The sequence below is a fragment of the Cadophora gregata genome (assembly GCF_030347475.1).
Source record: "Cadophora gregata isolate MNR1 chromosome Unknown scaffold_16, whole genome shotgun sequence".
NCBI lineage: Eukaryota > Fungi > Ascomycota > Leotiomycetes > Helotiales > Ploettnerulaceae > Cadophora > Cadophora gregata.
Genome location: NW_026695939.1, coordinates 84,801 through 100,829, shown reverse-complemented (window position 1 = coordinate 100,829; position 16,029 = coordinate 84,801). Strand labels below are relative to the sequence as shown.

At 50.1% G+C, this 16,029-nt stretch overlaps 8 protein-coding genes across 8 annotated transcripts; 4 read left to right on the top strand and 4 right to left on the bottom strand.

The window, feature by feature from the left end:
• Positions 1–201: 201 nt before the first annotated feature.
• On the bottom strand, positions 202–1,966 carry ONS95_005277 (uncharacterized protein). Its single transcript, XM_058498677.1, has 3 exons — positions 1,431–1,966; positions 968–1,377; positions 202–736 (listed from the first exon to the last, which is right to left on the bottom strand). The coding sequence occupies exons 1-2, from the start codon at positions 1,834–1,836 to the stop codon at positions 1,139–1,141; spliced, it is 645 nt and encodes a 214-aa protein (XP_058350942.1). The 5' UTR covers positions 1,837–1,966; the 3' UTR covers positions 202–736; positions 968–1,138.
• On the top strand, positions 499–942 carry ONS95_005278 (uncharacterized protein; the record flags this gene model as incomplete). Its single annotated transcript, XM_058498678.1, has 1 exon — positions 499–942. One exon carries the CDS (start codon positions 499–501, stop codon positions 940–942), a length of 444 nt encoding a protein of 147 aa, XP_058350943.1.
• A 366-nt stretch (positions 1,967–2,332) lies between the features above and the next one.
• Positions 2,333–4,108, top strand: ONS95_005276 (uncharacterized protein; the record flags this gene model as incomplete). The annotated part of the gene is made up of 1 exon (XM_058498676.1): positions 2,333–4,108. The coding sequence occupies one exon, from the start codon at positions 2,333–2,335 to the stop codon at positions 4,106–4,108; it is 1,776 nt and encodes a 591-aa protein (XP_058350941.1).
• Positions 4,109–4,793: 685 nt separating this feature from the next.
• Positions 4,794–5,393, top strand: ONS95_005275 (uncharacterized protein; the record flags this gene model as incomplete). Its single annotated transcript, XM_058498675.1, has 1 exon — positions 4,794–5,393. The coding sequence occupies one exon, from the start codon at positions 4,794–4,796 to the stop codon at positions 5,391–5,393; it is 600 nt and encodes a 199-aa protein (XP_058350940.1).
• Positions 5,394–6,024: 631 nt separating this feature from the next.
• On the bottom strand, positions 6,025–7,074 carry ONS95_005274 (uncharacterized protein; the record flags this gene model as incomplete). Its single annotated transcript, XM_058498674.1, has 2 exons — positions 6,025–6,278; positions 6,672–7,074. The coding sequence occupies 2 exons, from the start codon at positions 7,072–7,074 to the stop codon at positions 6,025–6,027; spliced, it is 657 nt and encodes a 218-aa protein (XP_058350939.1).
• Positions 7,075–7,670: 596 nt separating this feature from the next.
• On the bottom strand, positions 7,671–8,082 carry ONS95_005273 (uncharacterized protein; the record flags this gene model as incomplete). Its single annotated transcript, XM_058498673.1, has 2 exons — positions 7,671–7,753; positions 7,854–8,082. 2 exons carry the CDS (start codon positions 8,080–8,082, stop codon positions 7,671–7,673), a joined length of 312 nt encoding a protein of 103 aa, XP_058350938.1.
• A 318-nt stretch (positions 8,083–8,400) lies between these two features.
• Positions 8,401–11,616, top strand: ONS95_005272 (uncharacterized protein). The gene is made up of 4 exons (XM_058498672.1): positions 8,401–9,079; positions 9,136–9,761; positions 9,811–11,093; positions 11,145–11,616. Exons 1-3 carry the CDS (start codon positions 8,501–8,503, stop codon positions 10,145–10,147), a joined length of 1,542 nt encoding a protein of 513 aa, XP_058350937.1. The 5' UTR covers positions 8,401–8,500; the 3' UTR covers positions 10,148–11,093; positions 11,145–11,616.
• A 230-nt stretch (positions 11,617–11,846) lies between these two features.
• Positions 11,847–16,014, bottom strand: ONS95_005271 (uncharacterized protein; the record flags this gene model as incomplete). Its single annotated transcript, XM_058498671.1, has 4 exons — positions 15,732–16,014; positions 13,236–15,680; positions 12,926–13,113; positions 11,847–12,761 (listed from the first exon to the last, which is right to left on the bottom strand). Exons 2-4 carry the CDS (start codon positions 14,659–14,661, stop codon positions 11,847–11,849), a joined length of 2,529 nt encoding a protein of 842 aa, XP_058350936.1. The 5' UTR covers positions 14,662–15,680; positions 15,732–16,014.
• Positions 16,015–16,029: the final 15 nt, after the last annotated feature.

Here is a 16,029-nt window from a genome sequence, read left to right as displayed (position 1 = left end):
GATGTATCGAAAACGACGATATTTAGGCAAAGAATTCTAAAGCTATAAATTGAACTCGGAGATAATGTAACAAGAACAAGAGAATTGTTTACTTTCGAGGAATAATAGCCGAGAGCCCTTGATTGGAGTGGATCAACAAGGCTGACAAGTACTGTACTGTAGACCAGGTGGGGCGGGGCACCCGCATCATCGAGTTGATGAGCCAGCCTCGAGCCGTCGACGTCACCTACTTTTGATGGGGGATCATCCATCTAGCTCGCAATGAACGCAGTGCAAACCGAAGCCTTGCTACTTTTGACAGTTTGTCCTAGAGCTCTTCCTAACTTAAACTTGATTTGATTTGAATTGATATAAACGAAAACTGAAAATACCTGTGTTGCAAATCCCAGCCCTCAAAACCTCGAAGCCTCAACTCGAGCTTCTTTTACCCCAACTCCATTGAACCAAGGAGCATACTTCTCTCCAGCTACCTCACTCATACGAACTTCAAATCATACCATGTCCGCCTCCCAAGACCAATCTAGCCTCAATTCCGCCCGGGGAGCAGGCACAACCTTCGGTCCCTCAGACAGCAAGTCCTCCTCAACAGCCACGCCCGCAACCTCAGTTGGATCCGCCACCGCAGCCGGACACGGCGACCATCCTCAAGACAACGCCGACGACAGCAATGCCACCCTATCCAGCTCCAAGATCGGGCCACAGCAAGAAGATCTCGACGGCGAGCAGATGCGCGCCCCTGGAGAAGGAGAAGTCATGAATGCGCAGTTCAATAAGAAGATTGCGGGGTGGGGAGAGGAGGGGAGTTTGACGAGTGATTTGGATAGGCAGAAGGAGGAGCAGAAGGGTGCTAGGGAGGAGATCAAGGCTGCGAGGAGGGAGGGGGAGAGTGTGGATGGGGGAGCGGGGGGAAGAGTTGCTAACGAAAGCTTGAACAGTGTATAAGGCGTGGAGAAATTGGAACACATACCAGGGACTGAAGGATAAATTGTTGTAGTAAAGTATGATTGGGAAGGATTAAAAAAGTAACCCGTGTATCTCGTTTTATAGAGGGTATTTCCAGATATTGTACACATACCATCCTGTCCCAACCTAGCCCAGCCGCCCAACGCCGCGCAATGCATCGTGATGCAATTAACCGTCATGTCGAGAAATCCATATCTTCCATCGTGTCGTCTAATGAACTGAGAGCAGACGATTGCCGCCGAGAAGACTGTATCGACGTGCTCGCAGCCGGTTTCTGGAGTCGTTCAGCCCATTCCTTGACGCTTGAGATCTCCCCGCCCTCGACTTTGACTGCCCGTAGCTCTGCTGGTTTACCCAGGAGAGTACCAGTATATCTTGTATCTTCGTCCGCAGCGGCATGTTTCTGTTTGAGTACTGTCTATTGTCAGTAACAACTTCTAGAATGCTTGAAAGAAGCTTCAACGAACCTGCCAAATAATCATCTTTCGCTCCCTCGGCACCCTCAAGCGCAACTCTCCTGATCTCACGATTCGCTGGTCCTCTTGCCCACGCCAGGAACGCATCAATACCTCTTGTATCCTCAATACCTTCCCATTCCTGCTCCTCGAATGTCTTCTCGGGTCCTAGAGCTCCACAATCCTGCATTGCCATCCTAACATCTTGAACTGCGATCTCGAGTGACAGTTCCGGCGCATTGTGATTCAGGGAGGCATGATTCGCCGTAGTCTGGGCCAGGAGGAACATGTATCGCGCCGCTAGATCGGTGAGAGTATCTAGGACTGACGGGCGCGTAGAATGGTAACCTGCTGCTCGGAGGATATGGAGAACGCAGGGTCGGAGGAGAGAGTGGTGAAGCGCGTGAGGAGTTGCCATTGTCTTGTCGGAGGAGGATTTGACTTGGGTGCGCTGGTCAGGGACGAGGAATTGAGAATGTAGAACACTTCATGACCGAGCCTGATATACGGAGCCGTAGAGGTGGACGATCTGAAAGCTGGGCGTGAATCGTCCGTATATTTGATGTAGCATTCTGGACTTCACTTTTAAACTCAGTGGCGTTTTGGGTCTCTGAAGGCCGCCGTATCGAAATATTCCAGCCGCGTCTCCCCGCGCTCTTTCAACTCCATACTTTACAACTCCACACCATACGCAGAAACCCAACCTCGATCTCTCCTCCCAACAACTCCCCAGCGACCTCCCAGATATTCAAAACACAGCGGTCTTACCTACTCGATCGATGTGCTCCAACGAATCGACTCCCGCCACCGATTAGCTTGCGATATTACGCCCTACTCTTCCTCCTCCTACATCCACAAAGAGCGCAACCCACGTTACAGCACCGTCGCATTTGCGCGGTGACAATACACCCAAAATGAGCGGCAATCCGTTTACAAAATTGAAGTTTGTTACGAAAAGTACGAAGAAGGAGCCGACTCCAGGCCTTGACTCATCCTCTCAGAGCTTCAATGGCCCATCGCAGAGCACACAAAGCCACCCATCACAAAGTACACCACCCTCAGATGTCCCAGCTCCAGCTCGTCCAGCCCCTGTTCCTACGAAGAGCGCTCTCAAAATCAAGTTCAATACAAAGAGCGGATCAGTACCACCTACTCCAACCGCAGCTGTCGAGCCAGCCAAACCGAAAAAGAGCAAGGCTGGTCGACCACCCAAACCCAGCGCGAAGCTACTCGAGAGCAAAAAGCGCGCAAAGGAGGATGATCATGGAAGCGACGCAGATGGCTCTACTATCCAAGTCGTACAGCCTTCCAAGAAATTGAAGCTGAACACGGGCGGATTTGAGAAACCTAAGGGTGTGAAGCTCTCCTTAACCTCTAAGACTCCGGTTGCAAAGACTCCCGCCACTCCGTTCTCCACTGGCAGCGTTAGAATAAAACCTAAGGGCAAGAAGCCCCCCCGACCTCCCGGAGATGGCTACGATTCGGAAGCTAGTGACCGCGAAGATGATCCACATATTGAGGAACAGTTCATTCTACGAATGGTTCCTGGTGACGATGCCGAGTATGTCAAATACTGTATCGAGAAGAAGTTGATTGGCATCTCAAAGAGTAGCGGTGGTGCGGAGATTATAATGAAGTTCTATGAGGACAGTGGACGACGGGGAGCTCTCCAAGTTCGCGGAAATTGGTATGCATCAACCCTCGTTGACCTTCCAACGATTACCGAAGGAATGAAGAGTTGGGACAAGAGGGGTTGGTGGAAGAGTGCCGACATCTGTCAGATGTTGTGGGTCTTCGCAAGAGTCAGAGACGAACAAGAAGCCAAAACCATTCCTCTACCATCCATCATCGACCCTTCAAACTACCAATACCCCCACGGTCTTACCGCTCCCATGCACAACTGCCGCAAGCGTCGATTCAGAAAGCGTATACACAGAGATGAGATTGAGAAGACCGAGAGAGAGGTTCAGAGACTACTCGAAGCAGACAGAAAGTGCACAGTCTCAAAGTATCATGTCTTCGATCCAAATGCGAGACAGCAAAGTCAATCGTATAGCCGGGATGGAAGTACACCAGCTAGATATGGCCAAGCACAGCAGTACTCCGAGGACGAAGAAGATGAGGAAGAGGATGACAACGAGGATGCTGAGGGAGAGGAAGACGATGGGTACTTTACACAGAACCACGGTCAATCTGGTGCTACTCACGCCGAAGCCAACTTCAATTCTCAACTCGGCGGTGATGCAGACGCGGATGGCGATATAGACGCCCAGTTCGGCATCGACTTCGAAGCTGACCTCGAGGCCGCACTAGAAATGAACATGAACGAAGAAGAACTCGAAGCCGCCACGCCCATGTCAACTGTCGCAGCCACTCCCGCAACCGGCGACATTCTCCCCGGAGCCGACACCGAAAACCAAGAAGACAGCGGCGGCGAATCCTTCGAGGACGACGACGATGACGACGATGAAGGCAGTGAGATGGACGATGAGGAGAAGGAGAGGATGGCGAATATGGCGGGTGTTAGGGAGGACATTGCGGAGATGGAGAGGACGCTTGCGGAGAACTTGGCGAAGCGCGCGGTGGCTAGTAATCACATTATTAAGGCTCGCTTGGATAGCACGATTCGGAATCTTAAGAACGAGATTCAGCTTAAGAAGTCATCGATTGGAGAGGGTGAGGGGGAGTAATGGATTGGAGGTTGAGGCTTGAGGATGAGAGGGAAAGTGTATGATAGATATTAGAGAGGCGTGCTATGTCAGACTAAAGGCTTTATTGGGCGTTCAATGAATCGCATGGTGTTAGGTATAGGGGGCCATGACTTGCAAAGTCAAAATATGGTAAAGAGATCGGTTTCTACAAGAAGCTATACTCTACATTACCAGCTTAGAGCACAAGAAGGAAGGCTAGCCAGAAGGTAGCATTCAAATGCAAATGATAGAGATGAGCGTCCGTCTTTGTGAGCTGAGAACAAAGGGATCCCTTGAAAGTACACAAGCAATCTTCACACATACGTTAATAGAACCAGTCATACCTCAAGTATTGTGCGTCTATTCCTTACTTTTTTCAACCTCTACACTTGATGTGTTTACATTCTCAAAGTCGCAAGCGAGCTCCGTTGCGCAAAGCCTCTTCCGGCAAACCCTCAATTAGATTGAACTACCGAGGCCTGTACAATTGTCACTACGATTCATCTCAACCTGTGAATGAGCGCATAACCAGACCCCAAATTTCTTCCAAAAGTCTTGAGTCACGACAACAGGTTCGTGTAACCACGACCCCGCACCATTTCCAGCTGAGCTCCTCGCCTTTGACATCTTGAAATATACTACCACCTCTCTGTCCCCTCTATTCACACCAACGAGCTAGCACCAGATGGCAACTCCCACGTGTTCAGTCTGTAACTCGTCCAACACCAAGTTCTGCTCAACATGCCGTTCAAGTGCATACTGCTCTCCAGCCTGTCAGAAACTCGACTGGCCTCTCCACAAGACAATCTGCAAGGCCTTCACCTCCCTCCCAGCACGACCCTCACCCTCGCACAAACTCGCCATTCTCTTCCCAGTTGACTCCAAAGATCCAACTCTGATCTGGATCGAGTGCGAACGACGAGTCGACGAGGACGATGGGATGGCATACGAGGTGCCGAATACCGAAGCAGTTCTCAGCGTCGAGGACACTGATCCTAAATACAAAAGTGGCAAGGAGTTCAAGCCAATACAGCGGAATGCACTGCGTGGATTCGATCTTAGCTATACTGTTCAGGTGATTTGTCGAGATGCCTTTCTGATTGATGGATCGACGCCGAATGTTTGTGTGAGACAGACTACGAAAGGAGAGATGACTCACGATTGGAGGGGACCGATAGTGGTTCTGCGTCAGCCGGGGTTGGGGATTGATCCGTTGTTCTATGATGATGTGAGGGCTGATGATCTGAGAGTTGCGGTTGATTATTTTCTGTACTATGGGAGGTGATTCGGCTTGGAAGGTGGAACGTGGAGTTAGGATGAAAGGGTTCGAGCTTCGCCCAAAGATTTGTTTGTGAGGTGGGTGGGAATCACTTAACTGCTGAGAGGCAAGAATAGTGCAGAGTGAGTTCATTATGGGCATATTTCTTGGAAATTTCAGATACCTATGTTAGCGGAGCATCGGTCTAGTGTTGCTTACTTGGGATTCGATCCTGCACAGGAACCGAGAGTTGTGAGGACTGCACGTAAATACAATGGTCTTGGGTGACCCATTTTGGAGATAAAAAGCGTCATTTGGTATAGTAAATGTCAGCTATTTCAAATTTACACTCTTCTGATTTTGACTCGACTTGAGTTGACATCATGCTATATGTAGGTATTGTACAACATTCCGCCCTCTTACTTCTTCCTTTCATAGGTAGTATTCCTACACCATCTATACATGTACAAATTCTCTCCTCATGCACTTCTCCACCAGCTCGACTGCGCTCGAGTGAGCCTTTAAAGCCCTCCCAAGCTAGAGCTTAAGTTCATCATACAAGAACGCCTCTACACCCATCCACACCTCCAAACATCCACGCATGAAACCATACAGTTCTCTCCCTGCCCTGAAGCACAAGCCCTCAGCAACAACCCTACTACATCCCCCTCAAATAATTCGCCTCCTTAATCCCCTTTCTTCTCTCCCTCCTCATCGCCCCCCTCAACTCCTCTCTCTTGTCCTCCGCATCTAGAGCACCCTTCGTTGTTCCCTCACTATTAGAAGGCAAGTCAATCGATTGCTGTGTTAGAGGAATGCGAGCTTCGGGTGCGGCTTCGCCGGCTGCGAGGCGCATGGCTTCGAGTTTGCGGGCCCGTTTGGCGGCTTTGCGACGGAGTTTGGCGGATTTGGCTAAGGAGGAGGTGTTAGCTGCTGAGTTTTTTGGGAAGAAAATAAAGGTTTGAATAGGATGCGCCAGGGCAGAGAGAAGTGATAGTGGGAGGGGTTATTGGGGATTTCAGTTATTGAAGAGCACGGAAGGATGTGACAATGCCACAGCAGCACTTCTGCTCATGCCTTCTGGATCCCATGATCTCCTCCGTCTCCAATTCAATAGCCCAAGACCAGCCAGCTGAAGGAAGAAGCTTTCGATTCAGACCAATCCAGTCGAATGACTTCTCCACAGTCTCAGTTGCAATCATCCTCTCCTCCCAGCTCAGATTCCAATTCGAAATCCAACCTCAATCTCATCTCTTCTCCAAACACCGATAACAAAATGTTACCATGTAAAGAAAGAAAACTCACAAAACTCATCACCAACAGCCCCCCCTTCGTCCCCCTCAATGACCTTCTTATCAAGACACGTCCATAACCACTCCGGATACTCCTCCTCAGCCAGCGCAACAGGGTCGTCTCTTCCTTTCAGATAATTTATTCCCTTTAGCGGGGTGCCAGCCGGACAGCTCGATATGATTGTTGGGCCTTTCTTTGGTGCTGTTCCTGTTGATGTCGCTGCCCCGCTTGTTGAGAGTGGTGTGCTGAGGTTGGGGAGTGTGCTTGCTGCTGGGGATGGAGAGGAGGGACTTGGAGTGGTGAAGCGGGCGCTGGAGGTGCTGAATTGTCGGAGGAGGGAGGTGGATGAGGATTTGGAGAGGGATTGGGTCCGTATAGAGGAAGAGGAGAGCCGGAGACAGCGTGTGCAGATCATTGTTGCAGTTGTGGTTGGGAATTGGGATTCGGGAGGGAGGATGTTGTGGTTTGGGTGGTGCTTGAAGCTCGAGATATTTTTTGTACGGTGGCCGGGCCGCGTAGGTTGTGCTGTGGATATCAGATATGTTTGTTAGCTTGGATTCGCATGGACTGGACATGTAATGGTCTAGCGTGGAAATTAAATATGCGAATAGTTGTTAAGTGGAAAACTACATCTTGACAGTTGAAGATTGAACAATGGGTGGTATTCATGTTCAATGGGTGGTGGTGTAATTCCGAGCCTTCATGTCCTGTGGTGGTGATAGCTCCCCAATAAAGCTCTATGTGCATGACCTGCCATAAACAAGAAATCTGACTAGAAACAAATATCACACAAAATGTTCTGAAGTCTTCACGCTTGGTTGTACAGATTTTGGTATTTACAATTGCACGAATTGAAGATCTGTTTGTCTTCAAAGCTTGCATCCCAGCATTCATAGCTTGACCTTCCCCTTCTAGAATAGACAGCTTCTAACGTAAAGCTTCAGTGTCCTCTCAATGGCACTTGCAACATATTTGCGGCATCCGAACTCCCTTGATCCTCCCCTGCCCAGCTTATTCGCTCTTTGGGATGTAGTTTTGTTGTTGGAATAGGTAACCCTTGATCTTCGATTCCTTCAACAGCTCAAGGTATCGTTCTGCCACATGAATCAGCCTTATATGTCTTTTTGAACTCGTTCGCGGAGCTTTGTTTGTGTAATTCTGCAATTCTGCGCTCCCCAGTTCCTCAGAGCTTACCTCTCAATGCACCACACTTTTCCAAATGATTGACTCCCTCCCTGTAATAGCACTTTCCCATCTCCTCTCTGACCAATCTCGCCATCATACTCCTGACCCATTGTTCCCTGATAATAGCATCCTGTGCTTGCTTCAACCGTGGCGTATCATCGTAGTCAACACCATCAAAGGTCGGGGGAACGGTGGGCTTCTTTGCTAGGAACGCGGCGGATTCGGGAGTTGGTGCCATTGTGGTAATTGGCCGTGAGGTTTAGAGGGCTGAGGAGAGCGATTGAGTCGTGTCGAGGTGGGATTGTCTAGTTGTGGACCTCCAGGCGCAATGAGGGCATTCGGAATTGTCAATTGAAGCTCAGCGATTCGGCTTGTCACGATTCGAGGTTTCTGCCTCGTTCCTGCCTGATTTCCTCACAGCGCTTGCCCGCCACCGCCTGCACCATTTTATGCGCTAGGCAGATTAGCGTCGCGCTACGATACGCGAGGAAAGAAAAAATCCAGATAAGAGCTTTCCTCCCACCGCCAGCTTTCTGTTTTTCTGCATCCTTTTTGACTCTTCCAAACTCTCCTCACTTTCCAAACCACAGATCTTCGAAACATTCTTCGAATATCTCTACTTACATCCTTCTACTCTCCCCCACGCCACCTTCACAATGGCAAAGACCAAGGATTCCAAGACTTCTAGCAAGTCCAAGGCTGAAGTCAAACCCACCAAAGTTGTCAAAAATGCGTCTGTCACTAAGCCTTCCCAGACCCCCAAAGCCCAATCCAAGGCGATCGCAAAGGAGACTGCCTCCAAGATCAATGGCAAGAAGGCACCAAAGGCCGTTGTCAAGGCGGCCACCCCATCCGACAGCGAGTCTTCCGACTCTGACTCTGCCAGCGACTCTGAGTCCGAGGCTGAGGTCAAGAAGCCAGTTGCCAACGGAAAGGCCAACGGGAAGACCAATGGAGCTGCCAAGAAAGAGGTAGATTCCTCCTCTGATTCCTCCTCCTCTGATGCCGATTCCGATTCCTCTGATTCCTCAGAGGATGATGATGATTCTGAAGCCGATTCTGACTCCTCCAAGTCAGCTGCCGCTTCCGATAGCGATGATAGCGACTCTGCCTCTGAATCTGACTCCGAAGAAGAGAGCAAGCCAGCCGCAGTCGTTAAGGACGTCGCAAAGAAGGCTGCTGCCACTGGAAAGGCTGCTGTGAACGGCGCTGCCAAGGCCGTCGCAAAGGCTACTGTAAGTTAATCACATCGTCGCATGCCAATGAAACCATATGCTAATTGCGCCAGAAGGAATCCGATTCTGACTCTGCCGACTCCGAATCTTCCGACTCCAGCGAGGATGATGCCGAGGACTCTGCTTCCGGATCTGATTCCGATTCCAGCGATTCAGAGAGCGAGAAAGAGGCTGCACCAAGCAAGAAGCGCAAGGCCGAAGACGAGCCCGAGGCTGCTACAAAGAAGACCAAGACTGAGGAGACTGCTGAAGATACCGGATCCAAGAACTTGTTCGTTGGTAACTTGAGCTGGAACGTTGATGATGACTGGCTTCTCCGAGAGTTCGAGGAGTTTGGTGAGATCTCTGGCGCCCGTGTCATCAGTGACAAGGCCACTGGTCGCTCCAAGGGTTTCGGTTACGTTGAATTCACCAGCTCTGCTTCTGCCGCTGCCGCTCTCAAGGCCAAGAAGGGTAGCATGATTGACGGTCGTGAGGCCAATGTTGACTTCTCCACCCCCCGTTCCGATGCACCACCCAGAGACCGCGCTCAAAGCCGTGCTCAAGCATATGGTGACTCCCAGAACCCTCCTTCCGACACTCTCTTCTTGGGCAACTTGTCCTTTGATGCTGATGAGAACACTGTCGGTGAGGCTTTCGGCGAGCACGGAACTGTCATCAATGTCAGACTTCCAACTGATATGTAAGTACTCTCGTTCTACCCCGGTTTGACATATCTAACATCTTCACAGGGAGACTGGTAACCCCAAAGGCTTCGGATATGTCACCTTCTCTTCCATCGACGATGCCAAGACTGCTTTCGAGGCTATGACCGGTGCTGATATTGCTGGCCGTCCCGTCAGACTTGACTATGCTACACCTAAGCCAGACCGTGGTGAGGGTGGTGGCCGTGGAGGTGGACGTGGCGGACGAGGTGGATTCGGCGACCGTGGAGGACGCGGTGGCGGACGTGGCCGTGGAGGCTTTGGTGATCGTGGAGGACGAGGAGGTGGCCGTGGCGGTGGACGTGGTGGAAGCACCAACAGAGGTGGCTTCGGTGACTTCAAGGGCAAGAAGCAGACTTTCTAAGTCTGGCATGTATGAGGACTGCATGCCTGTCAGCACTGCCGCACACAATCTCCTTGTGGAGAACGCGTGTTGACTCTGTGGGTTTCGTTGGCTTTGTGGGTTGTGGGCTCTTTTGACTATACTCCTTCATAGGAGCTGTGGGCTTTGAGATCAAACTTGTGGGCTTGAGATACTTTCACCAGTGGGCTGTTGGCTTGTGGCTGTCCCGTCCGATACTTTTTGACACGATCTTTGCATTTGTGGGGCGTTTGGGATTCATATTGACCTGTTCCGATCTGTGGGCTCTTTGGCTATACCGAAGTCGAGATGAAGCTTCACTTGCCTTCTTCTTATGGAGATTGGTATAAAGAAGTGGATCGATCTTCATGTGGGCTTGGCTACTGAGGGATTACAACGTCTTCTGTCTACTTGGGGTTGGGAAAAGTTCGAGGTTTCTTTGGCTGGGATGGTGGATAGGTGTAGCTCATGGATAGTTTGTGGTGCGTTTGTTTACGCATCCTTGTACCATATTGGTGAGTAATACCCTGCTTGCTCTCTGGACTAGTTGCTTCTTCACTGCAAACAATAAAATCTTCTTTAAAATATTCTTGACTGCTCCACTATTGTGTCTTCACGTGCCATTTATATAATAAGTTTGATGGCGTTGCATACATAGTCCTGCATCAACGCAGCGTAGATAGAATTGACAGACAAAGCTGTTAGCTTACCCTTGATATGACGAATGAATGGCAGGCCTCAATCACGTCACGGTATACTCTTCTCTTACTTAAATCTCAGCATGCTACATCCTTTCCCTCAAAATTCATGAAAGTCTCGCATGAAGACACGAAGAAATGATCCCATTCTTTTTGGACCGCACTCACAGGTTCTGTGGTATGACGAACATGAGCACAGCATGGCTTGGCTCAAAGGTTGAGATATATCCATCCTCCTAGTCCTCACCAAGGTATACGATTTACATTGTACGCAATCCATTTGGTTTCTCAAGTGCATACAGGAACTTAGCGCAAGCATCACGAGAGCATGTCCTAATCCAGATCATGTTTCGCTCCCCCATTGCTATCCATGCCAACGCCTGTCGCCTTTAACAAGCATAAAGTTGAACATGGCAACATTGGACAATCTCCAAGGAAAAGATTTAGAATTTCTCTCCTGGCAGGTCACAGATTTTTCTGAGGTGGGCAGCTAGGACGGACACTAGCCGAACTTTTGATTGACTGCGAATTATGGGTACATTGGAGAGAATTAATCCCCTAGATTGTCATCCGAGGAAGGTGTGTCGAGATAGAACAATCCTAAGGAATGACCTCGCTGAAGAGATATGATGCGGGAACATGTCAGCGAGCAGATCGTGAAGCTGATGCTGTGAACAGGAGCATTCTGGAGGATTTGATGTTTAGCGTTTATATTAGTTGGCTGTTGAGAACTTTGATTACGAGAACTCTTAGAGTAGATCTTGTTTATTACAGTGCGGTCGTTTGAACTGGTGTCTGCAATAGACTGATTTGTATTTCTAGCGAGGCAATATACCTAGGTATTAGGCTGTGAACCTGGCAGACAACAAAGTTACGACTCATAATCACATAAAGCTCGAAAAGTTGAAATGATTTTGATACTACGAAATACAACATTACAAAATTACTTTTGATGGCAGTCTATTACCTCCACTGTCCACTCCTTTCATTTTTGATATTTGGAATCAATCAACCATCTCCTTATCACTCACCGTCTTCTCAACCCCTTCCTTCCCCTCCTCCTTCTCACTCTCACTATCCTCCAAGTCCGTACTCCCTTCTCTCTTTTCCACCCCACCACTCCCAAAAGCCCTATCATCAACCCACTCTTCCACCGCCTCACACCCTTTCGGCAATCTAAACCTCTCCCTCCCCTCCTTCCCTACACTCCTCCAAACCGCATCCCTAACCCCCAAACCCACCCTCTCAATAACATCACAAGCCCACACCACATCTAAATGACTATACCCCTGAATCACATTCCTCCCACCCTCCAGAATCCTCACGCCAGGCTCCCTCCCCCTCTCAAACCTATTCAACAACTCCCTCCCATCACACAACGTATCCTCCCCACCAATCCAAAACGCCATCGGCGGCGTCCTCCCCCCCGCCCCATCACCCACCCCATCCGCAAACCAGCTCTCCGGCGCCCTCGGCTCCCTAACATGCTTCTCCAACAAACTCGTCGCAAAATCCTCCTCAATCCTCCCCTCCACATTCCTAAAATAATCCTGCAGCAGATCCTCCTCCACCTCTCTCTGCACCTGCTCATGGCTCGACAATATCGACCCATGGTGTGCGAACCCCTGCTTGGACAGCCACCATTGCATGGCTAGCGAGGAGATCCGTGTCGGCGCGAAGAGGAAGTGTCGGTGTCGGAGGGCGGAGTCCCAGTTTGTGTCTGTCCAGGAGAAGAGGTAGGCGTAGATTTGGTAGGAGAGGGTTCCGAGGAGGCGGTGTGGGAGGAGTCGCCCCCGCAGGAGGGAGAAGATGGTGAGGATGGGGAGGAAGGATTTGCGGCCTAGGATGAGCCGGAAGAGGGGAGTGGGGAGCTGGCGGAGGAGTTTGAAGGGGTGGTGGTCGAGGAGGGGACCGGTGTACTGGGAATTGGTTAGCTGGAGCAAAAATGGAAGTTGATATCGCAGGATTGAGATTTGGGTTGGATTTGGATCTTGGTGTTTAGGACAGATAAGTGGTGGGATTTCTCTCGGATTTTGAGATAATGTATAGCAGGGAAAGGTAGACGAGAACAGAAAGTACGTACGGCAGCTGGAGCTAGGGCACAGAAAACGGAGATCTTGGCAGAGATCGATGGTCGTTGATGTTTGGAGAGAGCAATGAGGGTTTGAGTTGTGCCTTGCGAGTGGGCGATTAGACCGAGCGTTGAGCAGGAGGTTTCTGAAAGAACACGGGCGGTTAGGGCTGGGAGGTCGAGAGTGGCCATATGTGTGACTGTGACAAATTAATTAGCCGCTTAATCTTCAAACATTCAGATTCAGATTTTGACTTGAGGAGTTGGAGGTGTGTTTACTCGGTTAAGCGAGAAAACGATCCGGGCTCAGGTAAAAACTTACTATTCCAATTCCACATCCTCGGATCCCCCTTCTTGAACTCAACATGCTCCGGCTCAAATCCACACCTATTATTCCCCAACCAAACATCATACCCCTGCTTACACAACCAAAACGCAAGCGAATGATCATCATCCGTACAATATACCCCCGAGCTCTGCATCAACCCCGGCATCATCAAAACCGGATACTTCTGCCTCCTCTTATTCGCCTCCCCCTCCCCCTCCTTCCCCTTCTCCTTCTCATCACTCACCGCCGCAACCTCCCGACTCGGCCCCCTAATCTCATCAATACACTCCGGGCCCCTCACCATCCTCTGCGCCCTACTCAACGGCGTATACTCCCTCGGATCAAACACATGCCACAAATCAAGCACAAACCCATCCTCAGTCTGCACCTTCACCTCTTCACTATCCAGCCCTACTCGCCGGGCATAATACCCCACATCAACGAGAAACTTGTCCTCCCCTCCTTCAGAAGGCACATACCCATCCTTCGCCAGCGCCCCTACCGCTCCCGCTCCCGCATTGGCTTCTACGTCTGCAGCGGCGGCGATGTCAGCAAACGTGCTTTTCCGCTGTAGATCGTGCTTCTTCCAGGCGATGGCGTCGATCTTGCGGAGTTCGGCGCGGCGCGACTCTTCGGCTGCGAAGGGGCGGTGTTGTGGGCCCGAGAAGGACCGGATGGTGAAGAGCCGGCGGAGGGTGTGGAGGAGGTAGGTGAGTAGGAGGAAGAGGATGCCGATGCTGGAGAGGATGTGGGAGGGGAGTTGGTGGAGGAGGTGCGTTTTGATGCGGGATGGGAGGGTGGGCGGCATGTAGGTTGGGGGTGCGGGGAAGAGGGGGTGGGTTGAGGGGGGTGGGTAGGGGGATGGGGTTGTGGCGGCGAGGGTTTGGAGTTGCGAGACGATGTGGGTGGGTTCGTTGGGCTCGTTGGGCTGAGGGGCTGGTTGCGTGGTTGTAGGTGTGGGTTTGGATTTGTCTTTCTTGGGGGGGCTTCTCCATGATGCCTTTTTGGCGTGAACCGGCTTGGGAATGTCAAATGGTTGGAGTGTAGGTGTTGCAGTTGTTGCTGGAGCAGGAGCGGAGGCTGGAGCCGGTGCAGTAGCTGGCTGCGCAGCTGCCTCTGCCTTTACTGGTTTGGCGTGGACCGGCTTAGGGATATCAATTGGCTGAAGGACAGGTATTGGTACGTTCACTGGTGGTGTATCTGCCTGTGTCTTCTTTGCATGAACTGGTCTTGGAATATCGAATGGTTGAATCGTAGGTGTTGATTCGGTTACTGGCTCCACAGTCTCTGAAAGAACCGGTTCGTGGATCTCAAGCTCGGGCTCTTGCTTCGTCTTCTTGTCCCGTCGGAGTTTGGGGACCTTGGCGGCTTTGGATTTGAGGGATGCAAATGCATGGCTGCTGACATCGACAAGCTGCATGTTGAATATATTGATGGTTGGTATCAATGGTCAACGAGTAGACGAATTCGCTTAGGACAGTGGAATAAACAATAATCGAAAAGTCGAAAATTTGCAATGACAGCAACGAGACAGGAAAGAATGAGACGGAAAATGAAAACTTGAGATAAATTATAGAAAGAAAAATTGAAAAGCACGAGATCAGGCTTCAAGATATCAGTAAACATGAATCGTAACCGGACATAGATATTGACCTTAACTTCCTGGGCATAGCCCCTGGAGACAGATAGGCATGGAGATGCGTAATGCGACTGGCAGGTAGTTCATGACCGGAAAGTCACTTTTCCAGAAAACATGCCCATTTGACTTGTTTTTGTTTCAACACTTGGATGCGCTTTGATGGCCTGTGTTGATGCTTGGGTATAGCTTTGTTTGGGTGGGGAGCTGGTGCGGATTCGCTTAGTGGGATGACCCTTGTTTTGGATAGGTGTCGAGGCCAGCTACTGAATTCTAGCTGGGTTTCCTGCAGTAATATTTGTTTTCTAGAACAGTTTAGCAGAGACATTGAATACATCATTAGTTTCCAGATCCGACGAATCTCATAAATATTATTTTCGGAGTGCGGAGATCGGTCTTGTTCAAAAGCCGCTATTGAAGCTTTCTTTGATCCATGATTTGTGGCTGTCAGAAGCTCAATTGGGCATTGATGCTTGTTGGTAGTAGAAACTCACAGGAAACTCAGCTTTCTATGATGGAACTTCATGCAACGAATCCTTGAGTGTATCTGTTAGTTCGTCCTAAGGAAACGAGTCGTGGGCACCTGGCCTAGACTGTTGTGCCACGTGATATCAATACACATGACTCTGGTTTCCAAGATCAACTCATGGAGGAGGGTCACACAAGGAGTGGGCCATCCAATCACGGGAACAGAGGTCGATCATCTTAATGATTCGACACCTTTTTGTCTTCTTCTGGAGATGCATGACAGTGTATCATGGGGCACGAGACTAATGAGACCCCTGGGCGGCTGCTTCCTGCACCTGGAAGTAATGTTAGCCGTGTTCGGATAGTTGTCATTCTTCGAGACAGACGAGGACTCGAGAAGAGCAGGTGAACAACATATCCCTCCCTAGTTTTATATAAGTATCAATGAGAGAGATATCATGCCATCTTCAGCAAGGAGGTGCCGGAAGGAATGCAGCATGTTTTCCCGCGATACTGTATTGGAGTGACACGAAAGTATAAGTCCATGATCTCATAATAAGAAAGATCTCCCACATCCACATCATACGGAGGTAAACTTCTGGCCTCAATCTGGTCTAGGCTTGAGGCTCATCCTCCCACCTCCTCCCTCGTCTCAGTGCCAAGCTGGGATCTCTTCTCATCCAG